Genomic DNA, 27,085 nt, shown 5'->3' on the forward strand with positions numbered 1-27,085 from the left:
TCTATCTGCTCTCTCCTGGTTTGAAGAAATATTTCACTACTTTTTGTTGTTCTGGTGGCTCTTAATTGTAAACATTCGAGTGCTGTAGGGAGAGCACGGACGATGCTAGATAGCATACGGAATCGAGAGTTTCTTCGCTCGAACAGGCAAAACGAGCAGTATACACTCGAAGCCCAGTAGTACATGTATAACCGTAATTTGTCTGTGGCAGTGGGCCCCCAAATATGGATCATGAAGTGAAAGATGCAGTGAAATTAAAACTTAAGTAAATATATACATCAACTCCATGCAAAAATGTAGTTTAGCCTGATACACAGTCCGTCCAGTAGGAAAGGTGACAGATTTTTTTGCCACGGAACCAGTAGTACCATCTATGGAGAAGTATGTGTACTACACAGCGACACATTTCAACTTTCTTCCGGCAAAGTTGCAAAGCACTAGCGTCGACGGTCGACGCATACGGATCTTGTGACTGACAGTACCTGCTGAAGGGAGCAATGTGCCAACATTAAATTCTGTTTCAAATTGAGTGAAAGTGCAACAAAGACGTTTCAAATTATTCAAACTGTTTACGGTAGTGAGGCATTGAGCCGAAAGAACGTGTTTAAGTGGTTTGCAAGATTTCATGATGGTCCAGGGTCCAGGCTCTCCAAAACCGAAGAAAGTGCCCATGCCGAAGAGCCGAATCAAAACCGAAGAAAGTGTGCATGCAGAAGAGCTGAATCACCCTGCTCACGGTTTTCTTAGATTCCAAAGGCATCATCCACAAGGAATTCACTCCAGACGGTCACACTGTGAACGCTGAGTATTACGTGGGTATTTTGCATCGTCTATTGGCCAGGATTCGTAGAATTCAGCCTGAATATCGGGAACAGGGCTCATGGTGTACCCGTGCACAAGAGCAGCTTGGTACGCCAGTTTTTGGCCAAAAAAGGGATAGTGGAGCTCAATCATCCTCCATATTCTCCAGATTTAGCTCCATGCGACTTCTGGCTATTTCCAAAACTGAAATTGGCGTTCAAAAGGAAGGCGTTTCGACACCATTCCAGACATCCAAAAGGCTTCGACCGCGATTTTGGAGGCAATTCCGAAACAAGAGTACCAAGACTGCTTCACAAAGTTCTACAGCCGCTTCAGTGCATGTATTGACTCACGAGGTGTCTATTTTGAATAAACGTTATTGTAAACTACCAATCCACAACGTCTTGTCTTTCATTTCTCATTAGTCACCTTTCCCACTGAACAGACTGTGTATACGAAAATAAAATAGATGATTGTGGGCTGAAACTGCCAGGATGGATATTTTACACATATGTGTCTATGATTATTGTTACATTAAAATGATATTCCATTGTAAACTCTCAAGCCTGGGAGACTTAAACGAGTTCGAGGAAAAAGTACTTCTATGCAGTACTCTAGTACGCATGCAGTCCAACACTGAAAATCACGCTACAGCCAAATACCTAATGATGTTAACAATAGAAACAGTAAAATACAACTGAAAATGTCATTTATTCACAAATTGGTTACATTGTTGACATCTTCAATATCGTATCTCACATACATTACATGTAATACCACTTATTAATATTATAAAAATAAGTTATCAGTTTATTAATGTAGTTTATCCAATATGAAACTTGATTGAAAAAAAACAAAAAAACTGTCCCATTAATAAACTTAAAGCTAGGAAAATCAAACCCACTTCTTCCAATGGCATCTCTTAGGATACTAAACTTAGCACAAAAAGTTCAATTTTCAATAAAAATTGTGTAAAGTTCTTATTCAATTTAGAATGTTCTGTGAAGTGAATTTCTCAAGTTAACAGGAGGTTCCAGCACTGTATATATAAATGGAAAGTACTGCAGATTACCAGATGACCATGCCTGAAATATAAAAAAAAATATTGTTTTAAATATATGGAGGGCCATTCAGTGTTAATTTGAACTGTAAAGATGCCATTTTTTCGATACGATGAAAGCTCGTAAGTCTGACACCCCCTTTAAAGTCTGCTCTATTCATTTAGAAAAGGGTCATCATGTACTAATTTTTGACTTATGAGCAGGGCCCGGATTTTGATGACATTTCAGCTTTTAACTGGTGCAACGTAGACATTGCTAACTAGTACAGAAATCCTGAACACCCTCCTCAGGTTGAAGAAATGTAATATTTTGGGGTAATTTTTTACAATTTTGCATCATTTTTAGGTCATTTTTTTAAAAAATTTGTGTCATTGCATGTTGAAACATAAGAAGTTCAACAATTTCGGTTTTGTCTGAATGTTATCTTGCGGTACTTACTCTGTGTTTAATAGTCCCCCCCCCCCCCGTTGCATATATGCAACAAAAAAAAGACTATGTCCCTTGTAGCCGCTGCTGCAGATATGCAACAAACAGCTTTAGATACAATTATCGAGGGTTTGCCACACTTATATTTGTATATTCAGGTTGAAACACTGGCAGTTCATTCGGGAACAGGTTTTGCAATCATGTTTACAAAAATTGCAAATCCCCCCCCCCTCCTTTCACGGAATATGTCACGTGTTTGGGCTTTGGGCTCACGTGTTCCCTGGTCAGTTGACAGACACAATAAATGCTTGGTATTTACGATGCTGTTTTCCTCCAAGCTTCCAACACTGTGATTTAGTACTGATAAGGCACACATTCTTCTTTGTGTTTAGACCTGGTGATTCAGCTGAAGAAGTGGCCGGGGGGGGGGGGGGTGTCAAGGAGAGCGGGGATTGGATGAGGTTTGGCGGTGTCAGCTTTCTGTCGCCTCTATGTTAGAAATGCAATGAAGCTTGACGATAGCCAGCCAGAGGCCAGAAGTGTGAGTCTATCCAGAAGTATAGACAAAACAAACGATTGCAAAGGCTCCCTTCCCTCCTCTGTTAGGAAAGGCCTCACGATAAACAGTTTGTATCATATAACAGGTCATCGATTTCCCTAATGCACAATCGTTTCCTTCCGGACATATTTCCACAAAGAGCCGAGTCAACAGGGAAGAAATAGATTCACAGTAGCTACACAAGATGCAAGTGCGAACGAAGAAAAGCAAAAGTTCGGGTTTTCTCCCCAAAGTAGCTGGAGAAGAGGGGGCAAACTCCACATTTTTATGATGTTTTCATTGACGTTCGGGGGATGCAGCCCCCGCCCGTAACCCCCCCCCACATGGTTGGGGCATCCAAATTTTACATGGTTGCATGCACTGATGTTCTACCTGCAAAACAAAAGTTATCCGAAGTAGATTGGTCCCATAGTGTCAGTTATATAACAATTTTATGAATAATATGCAAATTGGCTACAATTCGCTGGAGTTTTACGTTTTGCCTTATTATTCAAATTGTATTGCACCCACGAACATGAATCAAGTTTCATTCTGTTGCGGAAGGTCCATTCTTTGAAAAAAAAAAAAAAAAAAAAAAAAAAAGCAAAAGTTCCGGTTTTCTCCCCAAAGTAGCTGGAGATGAGGGGGCAAACACCACATTTTTATGTTTTTTTCAATGAAATTCGGGGGATGCAGCCCCCGCCCGTAAACCCCCCCGTGGTTGGGGCATCCAAATTTTACATGTTTGCATGCACCGATGTATTGCCTGCAAAACAAAAGTTATCCGAAGTAGATTGGTCCCATAGTGCCAGAGTTATTACGATTTTTCTCCATTATGTATACAAATTCAAATTTCGCGCTCAAAGCCTCGGCGACACTGGGCTTACTTTCGTCAGACCGCGGGGCGTACTAAGGGTTAACTACCAGCGCAACAAAGCCTGTCTGAAAATCGCAAAATGCAACATTGTCGAGTTTCTTATTCACAGTCTGTACAACACACCAAGGTGAAGAAGCAATTGTTAAATTGTTTGTCTTGGAATATATATACTATTTTCAATAAGCAGATTGAGTTTTGTACAAATTTTTGGGTCATTTTTCAAAGATTTTGGGTCATTTTACACGATTTTTTGTTGTCATTTTTCAAAGAATTTTAGGTCATCAAAATCCGGGCCCTGCTTATGAGTATTTATAAAAGGCAGAATATGGCAGGAAATATGGTCTAGGGAAAACATTAACACAACTAAGATAAAGCTACATATTTTGAAATGTGACCTTAAAACATTTAATTTATTAATTAACACAAGATTGGATGAAACTAATAATTCTAAAGAAAGCTCAACTGGTAACAGTATGAATAACCATGTAATGCATTTTCATTCATTTTAAATTCATTCATTGAATTTTAAAATTCAACTAGCAACAGTGCAAAAATTTATAATGGCATGTTTATTATTCTGATTTAGTGGATACAGAAATCACACAAATATTAAAAAAACACATACGGCTCAGTCAGTAACGCGTCTGACTACCATGTTAAAGGTCCCGGGTTCGATCCCTGGCCGGTTCAAATCTGGGAACTTTTCTAACGATGGAAGCGGCCCTGGCGCCCACCCAGCGTCGAATAACATGGGTACCTGGGGGAAACCCTGGGGGGTAAAGGCGGTCAGGGGTATGATGCTGATCACATCACCCCCACTCACGACCGGATCAAGAAAGTGTGGGGCGTTACCCCCACACCCCCTATACGCCTTCATGGCGTGGTGCTATGCACAGGGGAGCACTTTATCTTTTACCTGTATTTAAAAAAAGAAAGTAATAGAAATTTCCGTAAGTGAATTCGTTAGCACTGAATTTGAAAATTCAAGTGCCAGGTGGAAATTTTCAAGCACCATGGCAACCAGGTGCCCTGTATTTTTCTACCCCTGATTTTGTGATAAAATGATAGCCATTTTAATATTTTTAGAATAAATATTTGAATACATATTTTAAAATAAAATGGTAAATTGATGCATATAATTGCAGAGAAATACTAACAAATTATTAATATTCAATATTTTGAACAACTTTTAATTCTTACAATATTCAATCATCGGTATTAACGTCTGTAAGAACTGATAAGGGTATCGAAGTGGTACCAGCTCAGCTCTAAGCTACACACTTAAGAAACTGAATGCAAAATATACTTACTATCGTGAGCAGGGAACCTTCTTTAAAATTTTTCTGAAAGCAAATGAAACTAGGAACTTGTCCAGGATAACCTCTTAGCAAGGCACTGAAAAATAAAAAGATACATATAAATTATCCTGCAACACATAAAACATTTAAATGAAATGAAAAGGTTCTCTTTTCATGGTTTTTTCATTTCTGGATATGTTTATACAGGTTTTCATAGACTCCTCATTCATTCACTCCTCTTCAGGGGTTGAAACTTTGAATATGAAAGTGAAAAGTAACTTTTGCAAAGGTTGAGAAACCCTCTACAAAATCCTAGAGAATATCATCATCATCTTTCACCACCAGATGGCACCACCAAAAACTCATTGAATTCAACATGCATCTTTCCGACTACATTTCAAAGAATTAAGTTGCTTTCTTACACCTTGTATTGAATATAGTCTCTACATTACCATCACTTGGGAAGTTATGCATAAAGTTAGATAACATCTTCTCTCCTCCAAAAAAGACACTTTAAAGCAAAACTTTTCCCCTGAAAAATTACCAGTTGTCACGCTCTTACATTTTGTAATGTTCTGGAGTAACTGAACGAGCATCGATAGGCACCTATTTTACTTGTATAAGTCAATATTTGAATATTACAATTTTGACTTTTGCATTAAGAGCAGTCTGTTTCTCTCCTACATTGAAAGAAGTGGAAGAATAGAGGAGGACAAATGGGTAGTGGACTATATCAAAGCGTTCGAAGATTAATATGGAACAGGGATGTATCTATGAAATGCAAGAAGGTAAAATATAACACATACTATGTGCCAATAAATTCATACGGAGCAGAGAGTTGGACAATGACAGAGAGAGACAAAAGAAAGATGCAGGCAGTGGAGTTGAAATTTTTAAGGAGTATATTGGGGAAGACTAGAAGGGACAGAATAAGAAATGAGGAGATCCGACAGACAGTGGATGTGGCGAAGCTTCAGGAAAGAATAGATCAGGCACAGATAAGATGGTTCGGACACATGAAGAGGATGGATGCAGAAAGACTACCAGTAAGAACTTAACATGCACAAGGAGTGGGAATAAGGCCAAGGGGGAGACCAAGATGTCAGTGGAAAGAACAGATAGTGGAGAGTGTTAGGAGAAGAGGACAAGATTGGAATAGCATGGAAAGAGAGTAGTGGTGGAAGACCAGGAAAAAATGGAGAGGCTTGATTTCTATGCAAACCCAGCCACAGGCAGGAAACGGCAAAGGATGATGATGATGATGTTTCCTACATTCACTGCAAAGTATTTTAAGTTTCCTAAGTTTATTTATTTAAAATAAATTTACCACAATTAACATTGCCAAACATTTCAGTTAAAAATAATATTGTGATTTCCCATTGACCGTATTTTCAATTAATGGCAAACTTGCTGAAAATATTATGTCTGGAAATTTAAATACGTAAGTTATGCTAGTAAATGCATAACAAACAGAATGTTTTCTGGTTCAGGAAAAGTATGATTTATCATCAAACTTCCAAACTCTCATTTTATGCTGAGACAATAAATATTGGTGTAATAGACAACATTTAAATTCCAGGAATGTATAATCGAGATTCCACTGTATATATTTGGTCTAGGAATTAATTCGTGCACCTGGACAAGAGATGGCGTAACGAGCGTATCGTCCCACAGTTCCGTGTAGCCACACATGCATTGAAAACTCCTGTCAGCGCGCATCGTTCGTAGTATAGGGCAGTTGATTGACGCGTCAACAACAGCATTTTGTAGTCAACTGAACATGGCACAGTTCGTGCCAGATAAAGTGTTTTTTGCGGGGTGTTCTGCTTCATTACTTTAACATGCAGAAAAGTGCTACTGAAAGTCATCGTATTTTGGTGGAACTGTATGGTGACCATGCGCTAGCTGAAACGAACGTGTCAGAAGTGGTTTGCACGGTTTAGAAGTGGTGATTTCGGTCTGGAAGACCAAGAGCGACCTGGACAGCCAAAAAAATTTGAAAACGAAGGATTGAGAGCATTGCTCGATCAGGATTCGTGTCAAACGCAGGAAAAACTTGCAGAAGCATTAGGCGTTGATCAAACAACAGTTTCCAAACGCCTCAAAGCCATGGGAATGATTCAAAAGATGTCACATTGGGTTCCACCTGAATTGAAAGACAGAGACGTTGAAAGACGAAAAACCATTTGCGAATTGCTGCTTCAAAGACAGAAAAGAAAGGGGTTTTTGCATCACATTGTTACTGGCGATGAGAAGTGGATCCATTACGAGAACCCGAAACGAAAAAAGGCCTGGGTGAAGCCAGGTGAACCAGGTCCATCATAACCGAAACGAGATATTCACTGTGCAAAGGTTACGCTGTGCATATGGTGGGATATGAAAGGTGTGGTGTACTATGAGCTGCTGCAACCGGGTGAAACTATTAATGGAGAACGTTATCGATGACAATTAATGCGTTTGAAGCAAGCTCTGGCCAGGAAACGACCAGAATGGGAGAACAGACATGATAAACTTATTTTTCAACATGATAACGCTCGCCCACATGTCGCAAAACCGGTCAAAACCTATTTAGAAAATGTCGGATGGGAAGTTTTACCCCACCCACCGCATTCACCAGACGTTGCTCCTTCGGACTACTACTTGTTCGATTGCATGAATAACGATTTGATTGGACAGCGGTTCACTTCTTCAGAAGATATCGAAAAATGGGTCTCTGACTGGATTGCTTCAAAGGATGAGGACTTCTTTCGCCACGGAATCCGTAACTTGCCTGACAGATGGGCGAAAGTGGTGGCTCGCGATGGAAAATATTTTTCTTAAGGTATTTATGTATTTTGTGTTTGAACTACAGCTTCAATGTGTGCGTAACAACCGCACGAATTAATTCCTAGACCAAATAGATCCATTTATGTAAGTACTGAAGTATCATTATATTTATTTCTATGTAAAGAACACATGCACATGTTAATATTAATACGACAAAAATGGTAATTTCGATCTATGTCTTACCATGGTGTCACACTGAGCGTAGGAGATACAAGTGTTCTGAAAACAGCAACAAATTCACTGTTCTTGAACATCAGGGCAAGATAGGTTCCGTCTTTGCTCCAGTCCATTCCCGCAACAATGCCACCAACTCTGCAAAATTACAATACAGATTGTTGAAATAAATACACACAATCACTGAACTGGAATTCTCACTAAAATTTACTGAATTTTCCAGGTAATTTTAGAATAAGTCTACAGACCACTTAGTGGTGCATTAACATGCAAAAAATCAAGTTGTAAGTCTTAAACTGTACTTGGCACCCAAGAGAATAAAATGTATTGACATTGTCAGAAATAAATGAACAAAAATACCATATTTACTCATGTACGAGAATGCGCAATTTTTTCCAAAATTTTTGCATCCAAAAACTCTGGTGTGTACTGTATTATTAGAGGCACATATTTTTGGTAAATAAAAAAGCAAAATTTCGGTACAAAAACTGAGTCAATTTCGGGTTAAAATGAAATATCGGTGTTATAGCGGTGAAAAATTGGATGAAAAGTGGTATATAAAAAGACATTTTGGTTTTAAAATTGTGAATATAATCCTAAATTTGATTTAAAAACTACACTTATTCCACAGAATTAACATTTCACTTCTAATAGCACATTTATGTAGTTATAAGAGTATTAAGTTTATTTCTGTGTAAAGGAGTCCATTTTTGCTTCTCCAATATTAACAGCAGAATTAATCAATTATCCGGGAATTGCATAACTCACAGGATACTTCAGACTTCAGAAAGTGTCGCGTCGGTATATAAATGGTAAATTTCGTGTTTAAGAGTTAATTTCGCTTTTTGAAGTTCATTTCGCATTATTTCGTGACAAAACATGGTCACAAAATGCATCTCACACCTTTCAAAAACATGAAAAATTAACACTACAATGTGTTTTTTCAAATTTCGTTTTTTTGTCAAAAACGAAATATGCATGCCCCTATGTATTATGCATGGAATAATTTAAGAGAACCATCATTAAAACCACACATGCTTGCACTATGTCACTGCATATAACACGTATGTATCAACTGATGCAAATACAAATTACGAGGTTGGATTTCTTTAGTAATACTAATTTTGAAAAAAAAAAAAACATTATAAAAATGTAATGGGCATTTCTCATGATTTTGCATTTTGTAACAAAGTTTTGCAACGCCGAGAAAAGCGGCGCTTCGCTTTTCTGGCAGAATTCGAGCATGCACCTTCCATCACATGGGATGGTAAAAGGAATTTCACTCATATTTATTTGTTGAAAAAATTTCAGATGCGATACACAGCAAGTTTATTTTACAGTAAAATTGTCAATGATGGAAACAACAAAAATTAACAAAAATATACTCAACATAGCATGAATGACTGATTTAATTTATTTTACTTGGCTTTTCTGACACTTTTGGTTAATTGTGAAGATAATGATAAGACGAAATTCATTAAAGGACAATCACAAACACAAAAGGGTAACACTAGCACAGATGCCAGAGCCTCATTACTCTGCAAAATGCAGTCCAGGGTGTAGTGTGTGGAAGGTTGACACATGGTTGCGTCTCTTTCTTACAACACCCAAGATAGCAGAGTTTGGTATACGTGGTCCATCCTGAGCCAATGTTAATATAATGAGAACAGTTTGCAAGACTGTGATGTAACCTAGATGCCGGTGAGTGAGCACATTTGCGAAGACTAGCGAAACATCGCACCATGCAGGTGACTCAGCCACCCTACAGCCCAGATTTGATACCCTGTGACTTCTGGATGTTCCATAAACTTAAATCACCTTTGAAAGGGAAGAGTTTCCAGACTGTCGACAATTATCCAGCCAATACGACATGGCAGTTATTCGCGATTACATACAGAACTTTGCAGAATGTTTTGAACCCCAGAAACTACACTGGGAGAAGTGTGTGAGATACCAAGGGGACTGAGGTATGTACAATGTTTCTTGAATCTTCTACTTTTTTACTAAATATATAGATTTTTTGTAATTGTCATTTTTTTTTTTTGTATTTTTTGACAGACCATGTATTATCATATTCTGATGATATAAAACGATATATGCTGAGAAAAAATATCCACACTTGATCAGAAGTCTAGAAAAGATATCATCTTTTAAATACTAGACTTGGCTTGTTTGTATAGGAGAGGTTTGTATTGAGTAATTTAAAAATTATACTAACCGTGCATTTTCTTCGTCACGAATATCAATTTCTGTAAGATCTATAACGGGCACTGCACTCTGAATCACATCCTTATCTGAAATAGCCAATGGGCTCTGCAGTCTAAACGTTAGGGAGTACACATATGGATCTTCTGAGGTTGTGAACAGAAGCAGCGTTCCACAAGGACTCCAACAGGCAGTATGAACACGACCTGCAACCACTGTCCATCGTTCAGGGCACCAGTTTTCAGTGTCCCACACTCTGCAAAGAAGACATTGTAATTACGTTTCAGATACCTATAATTTACCAGCAGATTCTAACAGTTGGTTCTTCTGATTTGAACTAGGGATGGCCAAATCCAGATAAAATTTTATCCCAATAGCAGATAATTTTCTATCTGGATTATCTGAATGTGTGCATTATCCATACAGTTTTATCGTTAATCCATTTTACAGGCTATCCACATATTCTTTTATTCGCCATTTTCGTATTTTACTGTATTAATTTTCTCAAAATACTTCCATCAAATCTGTTCTATCCAGATATTCAGATTATCCGGATGTATTAATTATCCAGAAATTCGGATGCTCAGAATATCCATTGCATCTGAAACAGATATCGGATAATTTGGAATCTGGATATCCGGCTTTAGTGGCCATCTCTAATTTGAACCTCACTGTGTTAATGGATTACTCTAAAAGAATGTTGGTAAAAACCCAGTATCACCACAACAATTGAAAAGCTTGTGAATGAGAAATAGTATAAAGATAGATTAAACAATGTCTCTTTTACATTTCGATGTGATCACATGAGCTAAACATCGATAGTGGACAGGCACACCACACTTGGATTCCCCTACAACAACAGTTAGTGCCGGGAAATAGCATACGACACGGATGCACATGTACAGTTAACAACAGTGCACCTAGTCGCAGCCGGAGAGCTATGAACAATAGAAGCACGCCATGCAACAATTTTCCAACGAGGATGGTGGCAGTGGCCACTGAAATTTATAGGAAAAAAAAATATTCGGGGATAAATGTATTTACCTACTGGCCCGTCTCTCTTCTTCCAATTATGAATTGTCACACTTTGTGCAAACCAAAACTCGGTTGAAAACGCCACATGATCAATTTGTATGAATCTATAGAATTAACACAAACGAATCAGTGCAGTGCAATCACTTAATTCAACGATTTTATAACATTTACCTGAACACAACTCCTGACGTGGCCGATAACACCTTCAATCCATTTGGAGACCACGAAACGAGCGATACTCCTCCAACCCTTTTCAAAGCAATATTCTTCTTCAATGCAACATCCCATATGTACATTGCTGGATCTGCAGCTGAGGCAGTCAGAAGGAGATCACCCTATCAGGACAAAAGAAACTGATTTCAGGAACAGTACTTTTTTGCATAAAATTTTGATTAATAATGCTACAATTCACATGTATCACAAAATATCCAGACCTTGTAATAGTATTAGGTGCTAATTAGCTGTAATGGGCAATTAGATTCAAATACATCATACTTAGGACAAGAATGATATGTGCTGATACTCATCAGTAGGGCTCGGAAGTTGAGGAAAAATCCTTTTTTTCCCTAGTGTCCGAAGACGAGGCCCATCATAATATATGTTCATTTTAGGTCGATGGAGGCCAGAAAAAGGTGGGTTTTATTTGTCCTTTTTGGTACTTTTTTAGCCTTTTTTTCGGTCTTAATGGCCTTTTTTGCAACTTCACCTTCTTTCGACTACGTTCTTACTGCCCATTCTCAATTCGAATCATCATCAGTTCATCACCTCTTAAACATCCTTTCTGTAAAGAAATATATATATATATATATATATATATAATGGATAAAAGCAAGGAGGGCCAAAAGGGCTAAGTAAAAATCAAAGAAGGTAAAAGGAAACACTCACCGGACAGTAGAAAGATTCACAATTTTCGCTAATTTATAGCATCATCGGTGGGAGGAGAAATAGACGGAACCGGAAGTTCCGGTGAGTGTTTCCTTTTACCTTCTTTGATTTATATATATATATATATATATATATATATATATATATATATATATATATATATATATATATATATATATATATATATATATATATATATATATTGATGCATTCACAGGTTTCAATTACTTAAACTACGGGGATCGTTACTGTGAACGCTTAGGGGTCAGATGGTAGAGCTAGGTTACGTTTATGGTCCCCATACAATCTCGCTGACAGGCTTCTGGCAGGGAGTGGAATGATTTCAAGGGATGTAGACGACGTACATCTTACCTCTCGGGCAAGCGGTAGAGTGTGGACGTCATGTGACAGAGCACAGAGTCCTGAGTTCAACGGCCCACGGTCTTCTTGCCCATGGCTGGCGACGAAGCACACGCTGGTCTTGGAGTATCGGCCCTAGAAAAGAAGCCGGGACGATGGTCTGACCGACGGCTACAAGTTGTAGGCCGTGGTGCCGAAGTTAGTCAACTCGCAAATGTACTGCGGTTGCCTTAGGTGAAAGCTTCGTCTCGGTTTCCCGAGTCAGGCTGAGACCTGAAAGGTGTCGAGGTCTTTGCCTGGTAGCTGATATTCTTCTGGAGGTCCTTGAATTCTGAGACTTGACTGAGACTCGAATTCTGCTGGCAAATACTTCCTAGCTGCTTGGACAGCACTTCCGTATTTGCCAGCTGATAGCGGGCTTGAACCTGGTAGTATCGAAGAATGCCGTGTCTCCTGACGTCATGTGTTTCCGCTATTTGTGGAATGTTACCTTGTGTTGCAAATTGTCGCTTGACCGAGCACTGATGTCTCCCTTGAATCCTTCCACAATATATATATATATATATATATATATATAAATCAAATAAGGTAAAAGGAAACACTCACCGGACAGTAGGAAAATTCAAAATTTTCGCTAATTTATAGCATCATCGGTGTGAGAAGAAACAGAAGACGGAACCGGAAGTTGGGGTCCTGCAGAGTTGACAGGTCCCCATTGAAGAAGAAGCGGTGCGTAGAACGAAAAAAACTGTTTCGTCACCAGGCTCGTCGTAAACTGTGAGTGGGGAGGATGAGGCGGGAGGGTGGGTGAGGGTTGGGCATTACTGGGTGGCCTTGTTTGCATCCTATGCAAACCTCTTCATGGGCCAACTTGAGCAAGAGTTTTTGGCTACCCAACCCCTCCAACCCCTCCTCTGGCTCCACTTCATCGACGACATCTTCATGCTCTGGACACATGGAGAACCATCCTTGTCAGCCTTCCTGGACCAACTTAACCACTTCCGTTCCCTAAAATTCACCTGGACACACTCCCCCAATCAGATCACCTTCCTGGATGTGGACGTGCACATCGAGGGAGGACACCTGACTACCTCCATCCACATAAAACCCACCAACCACATGCAATACCTACACTTCTCCAGCTCCCACCCGTTCCACACCAAAAAAGCAATTCCATTCTCTCTGGCCCTCAGGGGACAGCGCCTGAACACTTCACCCACCTCCCGCCAGAATTATAACCTCCGCCTACACCAGGCCCTGGTTAACCGTGGATATCCCTCCATCCTGGTCATCAAGCAAATATCACGAGCTGCCTCACATACCACCACCACCAAGAAACCTGCTGCCACCAACCCACCTGCACTCATCACCCAATATCATCCCCACCTCAACAAAATCAGGCACACACTGCACTCTCTTCTCCCAATCCTCCACAGTGATCCCGAAACCAAAAACATATTTCCCGACAAACCCAGGGTGGTTTTCAAATGCCCCCCTAACCTCCAAAACATCCTGGTCCACAACACTCCTTCACCACACATCCAACACCCCCCTGCCCATAAATGCAACCGCCCCAGGTGCAAGACCTGCCCCATCCTCATCACTTCTCACACCCTCCAGGTGCACACGGCCACTGGCAAATTTACCCTCCATCCCAAAGGGACCTGCCATGCCTCAAACCTTATCTACATCCTCACCTGCAACATCTGTGGTGATTTTTACCTGGGGGAAACATCAACGGCCCTCAACCTCCGCATCAATAACCACCGCTCCTCCACCCACAACCTGGACTTCACTGTCGCCGTCCACACCAACCACCACAACATCAGTTTCAACGACTGCTTCCGGGTAGCGATCATCCAACTCCTACCCCAACCAGCCAACACCTCTGTTCGCAAAAGATGGGAGAGGGCCTATATATCGGCCATGAGTGCAACCACTCCACCTGGCCTGAACAAGGCCACCCAGTAATGCCCAACCCTCACCCACCCTCCCGCCTCATCCTCCCCACTCACAGTTTACGACGAGCCTGGTGACGAAACAGTTTTTTTCGTTCTACGCACCGCTTCTTCTTCAATGGGGACCTGGCAACTCTGCAGGACCCCAACTTCCGGTTCCGTCTTCTGTTTCTTCTCACACCGATGATGCTATAAATTAGCGAAAATTTTGAATTTTCCTACTGTCCGGTGAGTGTTTCCTTTTACCTTATTTGATTTTTACTTAGCCCTTTTGGCCCTCCTTGCTTTTATATATATATGTATATATATGAACCATCCCTAAAATGAGAGAAAAACATTTTTGGATGACCGAAGCAGGTACGGTACTAGGTCCTTTAACCGTAACTTGTCTGGAAGGTCACGCTGTAAGTGGCAACTTTCTCTTGCTTTGAAGCTTTCAGTTTTTTCACACTGTGTGTTCCATACCACCAGAATTTTGTATTTTTTATTCATTAAATATGTAATTAAAACTGAAGTTATTAATTTATTTGGATCACATTTATACGTCCTTTTTTTAATATTTTTAGGTCTTTTTATAGGTCTCTTTTTTGGCAATTTATAGGTCTTCAACTTCCGAGCCCTACTGATCAGCTTAGCCCTACGTTTCACAGCCATTATTTACCTCTGGGCTCCAAGCTATGCTAGTAACAGGAGCATGACCCGGCTGCTTAAGAATTGTTGCACAGCTTGCCGAAGGTCTTGTGACAACGGAATTAGGATCCACAGTCCACACGAGCACTCTGTCCTCGCAGCCTACTGCTAGCTCTGATGCAGAATAAGGCCTAGAAATAAATATAAAAGTGAATGAAGCATACAAAAGTGTCAAACTGCTGGAAAAAAGAACTATTTAATAACTCTCATAAATAAGGAACGTGGATTGTGATGTTAGCAGGGCTGATTCGATACCAATCGGTATCAGTCGATACGAGCAGGATCAGGATTGGAAGGTATCGATTGGAATTATTCACCGGGATCGGCCGATGCTTTTTCAGTCTTTTCTAGACTCCGCAAAAAATGACTCACATAGTCTGTACATTCTGCAAACTATGCTTGATTGATTTTTTTGTTGTTTATTTTACCTTGCTTTTCTGCCACCTTTGGCTAATCGTGAGGATGAGTGATGATATGAAACTAATGAAGAAACATACAAACCCAGCTAACCACTCAGCTACAGAGGCCAGCTCGACAAACTATGCAAAATGGATATTTTTTATAATTTTTGCAGCACCAGTTATACGGATAAAATTTTATCTGGATTTGGCCATCTCTAGTTGATATCCTCTATCCAATATTAATTTTAAGCATTGGTTTTATGCACAGTTCTGTATTGTCAGACACCATGAAGCCAGGAAATTTTAAAATTCCAAATTTATCAAATATTATACTCTTTCAGTAATATCAGTGTCAAAATTTGATGTAAAGTGAATTTAATTAATTAGTTAGTTATAAATGTGAACAATTTTGTTAAAAATATTTAAAGTACAGACACCAGCTCTGACCTTATACACTCTTAACCCCATACAACTATACACTATCAAAATACTTGCCTCCATTCCATACAGGACACAAATCTTTGAGCCTTTGATTTCAGGATAGGCAGCAAAGGAGAAGCAATATTGTATATGCGAATTGAATCATCCCAAGTTGCAACTGCAAATTTAGTGCAATGAGGATGCCATGCAATACATCTTACACGGCTGTGCGCCCAATCTCTTGTCTGGGAAATGGCTGCTATTAGTTGCTCTCCAGAAACCTACAAAGAAAAACATTTTTATAATATTTAGTAGGGATGGGCCGATATGAAATTTTGACCAATATTATTCTACCAATCCGATATAAAATTCCAAATGGTTCATTGACCTCTTTAATAAATATTTGTCTCCAGGTGACTGCAGTGCAAAAGAAGTTGCATATTTAGACATTTACTTTTTAAAAAAGTAGGGCATGGAGATTAGGTTAGGCAGAATTTTGCACTAAATCATAACATATTTATACATATATCCGATCGGTAGGGGCATGCATATTTCGTTTTTGACAAAAAAACGAAATTTGAAAAAACACATTGTAGTGTTAATTGTTCATGTTTTTTGAAAGGTGTGAGATGCATTTTGTGACCACATTTTGTCACAAAATAATGCAAAATGAACTGCAAAAAGGGAAATTAACTCTTAAACATGAAATTTAGGGTTTATTCACCGATGCGAGACCTTCTGAGGTCTGAATTATCCTGAGAGTTATGCAATTTCCAGAAACTTTATTAATTCTGCTGTTAATATTGGAGAAGCAAAACTGGACTCCTTTACACAGAAATAAACTTAATACTCTGATAACTACATAAATGTGCTATTAGAAGTGAAATGCTAATTCTGTGAAATAAGTGCAGTTTTTAAATCAAATTTATGATTATATTCACAATTTTAAAATCAAAATGTCTTTTTATATACCACTTTTCATCCAATTTTTCACCGCTATAACACAGATATATTATTTTATTTACCGCTTTTGAACCCGAAATTGACTCCTTTTTTGTACCAAAATATTGCTTTTTTATTTACCAAAAATATGTGCCTCTACGGATCAGTAATTTTACCAATAAACCAATATGCCTATATCGGCCAATACCGATTAATCTATTGCATTCCTAAAGTACGCATCCACAGTGCTTTTATTTGGTTATTGCACTGCTTGAATGCAGCAGGTGTAGCAGCGAGAACTGATGATTGATTTCCTGCTCGTGTGGTAACCGATAACTAGAGACATGCAATTTAGTTTTTGACGAAAAAACGAAATGTCAAAAAACACATTGTAGTGTTAATTTTATCATGTTTTTGAAAGGTGTGTGATGCATTTTCCTACCATGTTTTGTCACGAAATAATGCGAAATAAACTCTTAAACATGAAATTTAGCGTATATTTACCGACGCGACACCTTCTGAGGTCTGAATTATCCTGCGAGTTATGCAATTCACGGAAAATTGATTAATTCTGCTGTTAATATTGGAGAAGCAAAAATGGACTCCTTTTCACAGAAATAAACTTAATACTCTGATAACTACATAAATGTGCTATTAGAAGTGAAATGTTAATTTTGTGTAATAAGTGTAGTTTTTAAATCAAATTTTGGATTATATTCACAATTTTAAAACCAATTTTATACAGAAACCACTTTTCATCCAATTTTTCACTGCTATAACACCAAAATTTTATTTTATTTACCGCTTTTGAACCTGAAATTGACTCCATTTTTGTACAGAAATTTTGCTTTTTTATTTACCAAAAATATGGGCTTGTACCGATAACTAGACAATGTTCAAAGTCACTCAGCTCCTTTGACTTACCCATTCTGCTCATACTTCTCACTGAGCAACCCATAGCTCCGTGCTCGTTTTTTACCTGTTGGTCAGATCAGTGGCGGCAATTGCCCCGGCACTATACTAAACCTTATCTACAAAGAGAAATATACAGTGTTCCCCCCCCCCCCCTAGTTTTGGCATCTTGCCCTCCCACTTTTGGAACTCGATCGCCACCACTTGGTCAGATCATAGCGAACTCTAGATGACAGTTTACAAGTTAGATTTAGGTGTGTCAGGATTAGAAGAGATTTCACTCAAGCACTCACACTGTGATGCTAGATGGAGTACAGAATTGAGAGCTCTTCTGCTAGAGCGAATAATGCTCGAACGAGTCGCCTATGCTAGAAGTCCAATAGTTGACGTATAACCATAATTTGTTGTGGTAGTGCAACATTTCAATGTACATTTCTACGATTATTGCGACACTAAATTGATGTTCAATTGAATGTTATTACTGCATCTTATTATTTCGCAGAATATAATTATCCTTTTCAGTAAGTGAACAATGATGTACAGGTATGGGTTGTACTGTGCTAGGATATTTTTATTTGCTAAGGCAGATCTGTCAGCACGTGTAGCCAGGGGTTCATTTCAACATTCAGGTCTGTAGATATTTCATATTTTCGTATGTATTGAATTTGGGTCTCACATAATATGTGAACTTTTTAGAATTGTAATTGCATAGGGTAGTTTTCTTCCATGTAAGGGTTTTTAGGTTTACAGTGACATTGGGCTTTGAATGGGATGTTGCCAACCATTCCACGTTCAATGCAGTAGGCTTGAGTGTAGCAGGCTCTAGGTTGGGGAATTCAAATGACTACGAGCAAGCGAAAATGGTCCCATGTAGCATTAGTGAATAATATAGATATCCAGCATTAACATAACAGAAGCTTTTAAATAAAAACTTTTAGTTAACAAGAAAAATACAAACACAGTTCAAAATTAACTTTTGTAAAAAAAATAGTAAATCAATAAAAAAAATGTGAATTATGATGTCTCACGCCAAAATCATTATCATTCTTGTCATTACTTTGCAGAAAATCTAATTTCATTAATTGATATGGCCATATGTAACCAAGTATATACTTAAGAAAATATGAGGTGCATTAGAACTGAAGGTTTGTTTTATGCTCAAATGAACTAATTGGGACTGGAGCTACAGTTTGAAGTGGGATCCAAAACAACATCCATGCCCAAACTGGGACCCCTTGCATCATAAGGCAGTGTGATAACCACTCTGCTACAATGTCAGTTTGCTTCATTATAAAAAAATGCAATTTTCTCTGCTTTCATTGTGTATGTTTTTTACCTTCATGATGGTACAACACTTTGCACCGAATAAAGGTGACAACGATGTATTGAAGAATGCTAACACTATTTAATCTTGTTTCCATGTGTAATAAACACTCAAAAAGGTAACCAAAGCAGAATTTATTACAAAATAACACACTACAAACATAACGTTTCAACCTTACAGCAAGGTCTTCCTCAGACTGAAAAAAAATATTTTTTCATTTTAATTTGGTTCAGTCCCTGAGGAAGATCTTACTATAAGTATAACACCATTAAGCCTTGTTTCCATGATATGAAAAAAATGCGATATTTAAACACACGAGAGAAACAGGACATGACATAGAGTGGGATGAGGCTAAGCAGATAGGAAGGGAGAAGAGAGTACTAGTGAGAATATGGAAGGAGGCCAAGGAAATAGAGAAGACACAATGAACTGGATTGGGGGACTGAAGATAAACAAAGAATGGAAAAAGGTGTTAGAAAGAGTGGAAACGACAAGAGCGGAAGAGGAATAAAGAAAGAAAGGAAAAAGAGAGTGAAATAAAGAGTCCAACCACTTTCCAGATGAAAGGAAATGTTTATCCAAATCGCCTGTCAGGTGAAAGTACAGTTGACAAGGGAAGGTCACCTGCTGGAATGTTCTAGAGAGAAACAACTTTCTAATAATCTTGTGTCTGGAGGGGAGTGATTTTTGTGTATCTTCCTGTTTTGTACTGGGTACAGAGTCTGAAGAAGACCTTGCTAGAAGGTTGAAATGTTATGTTTAGTTTATGCTTTAAAATAAAATAAATTTTCTGCCTTGGTCAGCATATTGAGGTTTTCTTACTATAAGTTTGAAACATCACATTTATAGTGTTATATTTTGTAATAAATTCTGCCTTGATCATCTTTTTCAGTGTTTTTGTTTTATGAAGAACGCTACATTTTGGTAACACAAGGGCAAAATTACATGGCAAGCAGCTGACTGCATCGCACACGCCCCCTTCGCCGGATTACGTTCAAAATTCGACAAAAGAGGGTTCTTCTCTTCTTGGTAGAGCAGTTATGACAATAAAGCTCATATATTGTCATATTTACATTTGAGATGGTTAGGTTAAAGTCATAGTTCCACTTTTTTGCAATTAAGAAAATACTTTTGGTCACATGATTACTCAAAATTTATCCATTTATTTAAATGTGCCTGGAATCTGCAATTTCAACCAGTTTGAATGAATATGTTTAATAGCAAATTTTTATCCTAGGACAAATTATTTCATTTTGTAATATTTTGAATTCACATTTATAACTTGTTATTTTTTGACTGGTATTATATAAAAAACAATATCTTCACACATTATATGTGTTCTTTTAAAGAAGCAAGGTAAAAACATTCAGATTTATAATAACCTTTATTGAAATTGTATATATTTACAATGATTGCATCAAGGTTTATATACAAAGGTAAACTCTTATTCAGTGTATAAAAGTTATGTGATTCTTGAAATTTTGTAACAACATACAAAAGCAGTAATTGTAATTAGCAGTTAAGGATATTGTTATATACATTGCAAAATAGCTGAATGAGTTCAAATATGCATATTTAGATTATTAGCATCAAAGCTGTTAACACTTAGTACTAACATTTTAAAATATGTAGTTTCATTTCCTAAGAAAATGGTATAACATACATACACACATGCATGTCGTATATATCACCCAAATTGTGCATTTTACATCATAATGGTATTTACAGGTCTTTAGTAGGAATGGTTTTAAATCAGTTCTCTCAAAGATACTCACTGTTAGCTGTGGATAAACTGAATTTCTAATCCTTGACATGAAACCTCTTAACTTCAAAATGCTGTTGCTCAATAAACTCAAGAAATACGGAGCTTCATTTTCTTCCCTCGACGCGATCTGTATGGCTTCCAAGAATCCATTTTCATACCTGCAAACGATAATACTAAAATGAATACACCCAAGTACTTAATAAATACTGCACGGTTATTATTCTGTAAGCAAAGTTACCTCTTTTACATGAAAAGCCTATAGCATAACTTACCTCCACACACAAGGTGGGTACTGGCGACAAAGGTAACGTTCTCCGTGCATGTAGCACCGTGCCATGAAGGCACATATAGGGGATTTGGGGGTAGGGTCCCGCACTTTCTTGATCTTGACAATTTTGGAGGTGACGTGATCAGCACCATGCTACTGACTGCCGGCCTCACTCCCACCAGAGGTGAGAGATAATCCAACCAGTTACAGGGTGACGTGGGGTCAGCATGATGAACCCCCAGTCGTTGTTGTAGGTTTCCGTAACCAAGCTACGCTATTCATTCACAGCTCCCCAACTTCCTCCCGATGGTGGCTGGCCCCCGGTCCCATACACAGGCTGAAATCTCAGGAGAAAAGTTGTTACGTTTCCCCCAGGAGACATGAAACTATGTACGTCCCATAGCCACAGTTCGGATATTTAGTTTGTATCGTGTCATTCTGAAGAATGATGGTGATCAAAACCAGTCACTCTCACAATAAATCAATGGGTGATGTAACTTATTCATCATTCATCCTCAATGATGAGAGCACTCGTCATTAACATGACAAGTCAAATGCTTAGCAGTGCGAAAGGCACAACAAAAACAAAATAGCTTAACAACTAGAAGAAAAGACAATGGTCACTCATTCGGTTTTATGAACCTTCGAACCTGAATCATGGCTGGGTTAGGATAATTACTTGTCTATCTGAAGAGTGATGATTAATTCAAAGTTACGTCGAATAAAATAAAACCAAGACCTCTCAAGGCTTCGTTGCTCGTTGACCAGGACTCGCCTAACTTTCCCTAAACTCCTTTCTCTAAGCTCCTCTCTCTCCTCAATCCAAATCTAAAGTCCGTCCCTTCTCAGTCTGTCTCACCTCTATATCACCCAGGCCATGGAAACCTTCCTCCATGCCGAATCGTGATTATTACTCCCCCTATTGCAAACAGCTGACTCCATACACCTGATGGAACTTCCTATATCCTGAATACATCAGGAAGTTTGCAAAGCACAACACTGTGCATTATTCACATACCACAGAGGTTGAGACAACTGAGGTAAACAAGTGAATGCCCTGGTCAACATGAAGTATCCAGAGAGAGTTTGAATAAAATATAATTTTATAGACTAATATGGTATACACTCATCAAATCACTATCTTATTTGTATTTGAATGTAAGCTTGTAAGAATCTCTACTGTAACACAAATTCGTACGAAATCAATTTTCAACGATCAAGTGATAATAGGGATGCACATGTAGTTCAGCACCCATCTCGAGGGGTGATTCCGCAAGCTATAGCAATTGTGGTGGTCAATTTTATTGACTTGATTCTTGGTACTCGGTACAGTCATGGCATGAAGTGAACAGAGTCTAGTTAAAAGTTTGTCATGCACAAATTATTTTCTAACGTAACTTACCAAGTATTGATGAACTTCTTCAAAAATGTTTCGTGGGTAGGCAAAAATGGCTGTCTTGAATCATCACGAGACACGACACCGTGCAGTAGATCGTGTGTAATGGAAACTTCTGGATACGAACTTAACTGTAATGAAATTCACACACACATTACAAAAGCCGTACCACCTGTTCACTACATCAACATTTAAAATGCGAAAGCTAAACGAAATCAATATTACTGTAAAAGTGTGATAGTGCATGTATCAGATGAAAATGCAAAATACAGAAGGAAACTAATAAGGTAAAATTTAAGTAAATAATAGGGATACAAAAATTCCTTGCTAAAATTTATACATTTTAAAGAAGTAAAATTCATCTAATACTTAGAAATTAAAATGTTCATGCACAGATATCTAAGTTGCAGCAATTGTGAGATTTCAGACCACATTTTAAGAGGAGTTGCATTTGCAACTTTGCTTTCCAATAGATAGATTCTGATGTTTTATGTAATGTAAAATGTGTTTCAGGGTGGGGAAACCATAAATAACCCAAACTACAACCCACAAAAGTGAAAAAGAACTATGAGTACTTTCGCCATTTTTTATCCATAAAAACGAGTTGTATGCACACTTGAATAGGGAAAAAAACGTGTGCAAATGATAATGTCACCAAACTAAGCACTCCTAACCTACAACGTAAAACTATAAACATCAATAAATCTAATGGTCCTAATAATAGTTTCCTTCAATTTTCATTTTGTATGTTTAGTCCCTCGTGTTTGATTTACTTTATTTTGTGTTCATGAAGTGGTAGGCAATGGGTGTTGGCTTTGGTTGTTCACTTGCATGAAGACTGGGCTGTGTTGCTTCAGGTTAAGGAAATAGAGGTACTTTACTTCACCATAACACATCCCCACAAGCTAAAAACAACAGAAAATATACATAAACAACAAATGTACATTGTCTTCATAAACTAGGCACAATTCTTCACTTATTAGCAAGAGTACCCCTATTATGTAGTAAGTAGGGTTGTTAAAGAAATGTCCCGGTGTCCTGGAAAATGTTCTTGGGATGCCCTTTTGTCCCATATTTAGCTAAAGAAATAACAAATTCAAATTTCAAAATCATTTTATACAACAATAAATTAATACAAATTTATAACTAACCTAATTGGATACCAATTACCATTTACCACTCAATCCTCATATTAACATTGACATAGAACTGCTCATTGTCGATTTTCAATATGACATTTCTATAACAACAGTTCAGTGGACCAAAGCACGAAATCGGCTGGACTTTAACGACAGTGGAAAGCATATTGCAAGTTCTAGTGAATGAGAATAACTCATGTTCTGAATTTTTTAGCAATGCAATTAGTAATGTTTAAAAATGTTGTAAAAAATAAATTTAACTATATCCATGTCTATATAATCTGTGTGTCCCTTTTTTTTTTTATTTTAGAAATCTCGCAACCTTAGTAGTAAGTAGAACAGTTGTCCAACTTGACATATCCTCCCACCTCGATTTCTGCATGCATGCACTCATACGTGCATAGACAGACACAGAAAACTAACAACAGAATCTAATGCTATCTTCAACTTCACACACCACAACATTTAACTATTCTACTTACAGCATTTGTGAAAATGGACACATCTGCAGACTCTATACGCATTTCCATTATTTTACCTTCAAGTTCACAAACAGGTATATACCCCTCTCTAGCTGGACGGTCAAAGGAGGTCAGTGTGTGCATGGTAGCCATTTAGACCTGGAAGAAATTACATCCGATATATAATACAAAAATATTCAATGGCTGACTACGCATGACATCACCAGAGCCAGTGTCCTGGATGTATGTTTCCACACAAACTTTCACGCAGCAAAGCTGCGAATTGATTGTGAAGGTGTGACTTATATTACAGTGACGGCAGTTAGGAAACAGAAAGATGATGTGTATCGTACATCAATGTAAAGACTATATTCTGAAGAACACCTGGATATTTTAATAATTCTTCATAGATAAGGGGTTAGTGAAGAAAAAAAAAAGAAAATCATGTAGTTTTTCAAGAAACACATCAACAATTTACTATAGGAACATCGATATAGTATTTACACCGATACACATCAGCATTTTGCTTCCTAACTGTTGCCACAGTAACAAACGATAACCTACTACTATCAGTTTTCACCATGTATGATAAACCACCAATGTTCCAAGGGCTTCAATTTTTCATGCATTTCTTCAAAATATACCAGATTATCTTACGTTATTTCTTATTTACTGCCTCATCTGAAAGTAATTAGTAAAATATCGGTACCGCCGATCCTCCGTACCCCCATGATAAGATTTTTGTGTCATTTATGAAGATTATGTTCTATACGAACAATTTCTGTTGTTTTTAGCTTTAGGAAATGTATTATAGTGGATAATGAGAGTTTTTTGATGGGTCTATTTATGACGTCATTTTCATCGTTGCCATCTGCATGTGATATGAAGGAACATGTTGTTACATTGTTTGTGTTTTGTAACTTGGAGCCGTGTTGGAAATATCGGACATTGAAGGTTGGCAATTCCGGTGTTACGTCAGGGAGTGCGAGATTTATTGCAGACGATGTTTCGGTAGACGAGGAATGTCTACGAGGTTAGGTTACGTACCATTAGCATAAATACAACTATTATTTAGGCTAAGAGTACTAAACCTAGCTAGCCTAACCTAACAACATAGGCCCCGTGACGTCAGAACACAAGGTTGCTAAGTGTTGTGCAATAAGTGAGACCCGGGACATCTGCTGCTAGTGACATCACCATGTAACCAGTCCATTCTGTGTACCAGCTGGAACCACACAGTTAGCTGGCAGAATCAGATACATGTAATACCTCAACTCAACTGAATAGCACCAGCAAGCTGCATTCTCACAGCACAAAAACCTTTTGAAGGCACTGTATAATATGATGTAATTCTGACAATTATGTTCCTTTTGTTTTATTCTGATTTCTTCATGCTATGTACACAATTTTTACACGGTTCGATTTCGACTTATGTCTGTTAACACATACTGCGAAGTTTTAGTGATTACTTACTGCGTGTTTCCTTGACACTGGATTTTCACTTCCCAATACACACCTTCATAGTTAGGTTAGGTGGGCCAGCATTTCAATAATAACCCTAATGCTTTCGTGGTTAGGTTAGGCAGGTCAGGTTTAGTTCTCTTAGCATTAAAACAAGATCACTAAATTCTCTCTACTACTTATCACGGCCAATTCTACCTTCGATCAACGGGGAATGCCTTGTCCATGGGAGCACACATGCTTGCACAAGGTAATACCTACTATAGTGTTCATCACGTGTGCAAATTGTACATTATGCACGGGTAGCTGACGGATAGCTCCACGAACCATTCCGATAAGGTTAGGCAAGCATAGTTAAAAAAAAGGGGGTTGGAAACACTGACATGATTTCCCGGTCAAATAGATACCACGATGAAAGAAAATACCTCGACTAACATTGTAAACCTTAGAGAAACTCATTTCCGTAAGAAGTTTCTTCTGTAAAAATGAAGAAATGTGTCTCCGATGTATGAAACTGTTACCGGTTAGGCAAACAGTTAAAAAACGGCGTGGTTACGTTTTCGCTTAAATTGAAGCAACGGGAATTGATTTCAGGCTGAAATAGATTGAAAGATGAAAGAAAATACCTCGAAGAACTTCGACAATGTTGCAGAAACTGATTTCCGTAAGTACTTTCTCCTGTAAATTTAAACGAACTGTTACAGTTATATTTAAGTTATGGTAAGGGGCTGGACACCGTATAATGAAAAGGGTACAAAATAGTCCCAGTGCAAACTTTAAAATTAATCATGTATCTCATGTAAAAACATGTAGACATTCAAAAATAATTAGTTCGACTGTTCTATCAAACAGTGAACTTTCGTTTTCCTTTTTACTTCTTGTTTTTATGGTTGTTTATAAAGTCAGTGAGAACTATTTCAATTATGAAATTCTTACCGTCTATTATTTCTTCTTCCAGTAATTCTGTTTCTACATAAACAACGCTAATTAAAACCACATTAAAAATATCATTACACTTTTTTCACGTTGCATTTCTCGTACGTGAGTTACGATTGTATATGCCGCGCGTTACAGACGCAGACGCTGCATGCTATTCTGCACTGAATTATCTCCTGAAGAATGATAACTTTTACATTTACAAGAAAAGGTGTTGATGTGAGAATCAGTTTATACTTGCAAGGAACAAATTGTTTCTGACTTATTTTAACCACTGAATAACAGAAAATACCTAGCATAGCAATTCAAATCAAATGGTGCTCAATCTTAGTGAGATTAGCCCGACCCTGAATAACCATTTCTTCTCCGAATCAAACAAATTATCCTTCAATAGAATATCATTTCAAATGGGATTTGAAAGTCCCTAAACAAAACATTCCGCTTTCGCCTAGAGCGTCCCATAAGTCTGTAAAATAACTGGTTTCACCAGATTCAAGAGCCCAGTTTTTTTCGTTGAATGTGTTCG

The 27,085-nt window shown here is 38.0% G+C and overlaps 1 protein-coding gene across 3 annotated transcripts; it reads right to left on the bottom strand.

The window, feature by feature from the left end:
• Positions 1-1,493: 1,493 nt before the first annotated feature.
• LOC145996526 (aladin-like) lies at positions 1,494-26,875 on the bottom strand. 3 transcript variants are annotated; one of them, XM_083133029.1, is made up of 11 exons: positions 26,852-26,875; positions 24,184-24,321; positions 22,569-22,693; positions 20,909-21,056; positions 16,031-16,236; positions 15,106-15,265; positions 11,413-11,576; positions 10,220-10,462; positions 8,011-8,139; positions 5,014-5,098; positions 1,494-1,886 (listed from the first exon to the last, which is right to left on the bottom strand). In XM_083133029.1, exons 2-11 carry the CDS (start codon positions 24,313-24,315, stop codon positions 1,791-1,793), a joined length of 1,488 nt encoding a protein of 495 aa, XP_082989155.1. In that variant the 5' UTR covers positions 24,316-24,321; positions 26,852-26,875; the 3' UTR covers positions 1,494-1,790. The 3 variants fall into 3 exon arrangements, with proteins under 3 accessions (XP_082989155.1, XP_082989154.1, XP_082989153.1); XM_083133028.1 differs by lacking the exon at positions 26,852-26,875 and adding an exon at positions 26,638-26,827; XM_083133027.1 differs by lacking the exon at positions 26,852-26,875 and adding an exon at positions 26,560-26,827.
• Between the last annotated feature and the right edge of the window lie 210 nt (positions 26,876-27,085).

The sequence above is a fragment of the Lepisma saccharinum genome, chromosome 12 (genome assembly GCF_977018435.1).
Source record: "Lepisma saccharinum chromosome 12, izLepSacc3.1, whole genome shotgun sequence".
Taxonomy (NCBI): Eukaryota; Metazoa; Arthropoda; class Insecta; order Zygentoma; family Lepismatidae; genus Lepisma; species Lepisma saccharinum.

Coding starts and splice junctions, on each gene's coding strand:
- LOC145996526 (XM_083133029.1), bottom strand. CDS start 24,315: ATGGCTACCATGCACACACTGACCTCCTTTGACCGTCCAGCTAGAGAG. Junction 16,237..20,908: donor CAGTTTATCCACAGCTAACA/GTGAGTATCTTT, acceptor TTTTCTTTGTAG/GTTTCTGGAGAGCAACTAAT. Junction 15,266..16,030: donor GTGTCCTGTATGGAATGGAG/GCAAGTATTTTG, acceptor ATTTATTTCTAG/GCCTTATTCTGCATCAGAGC.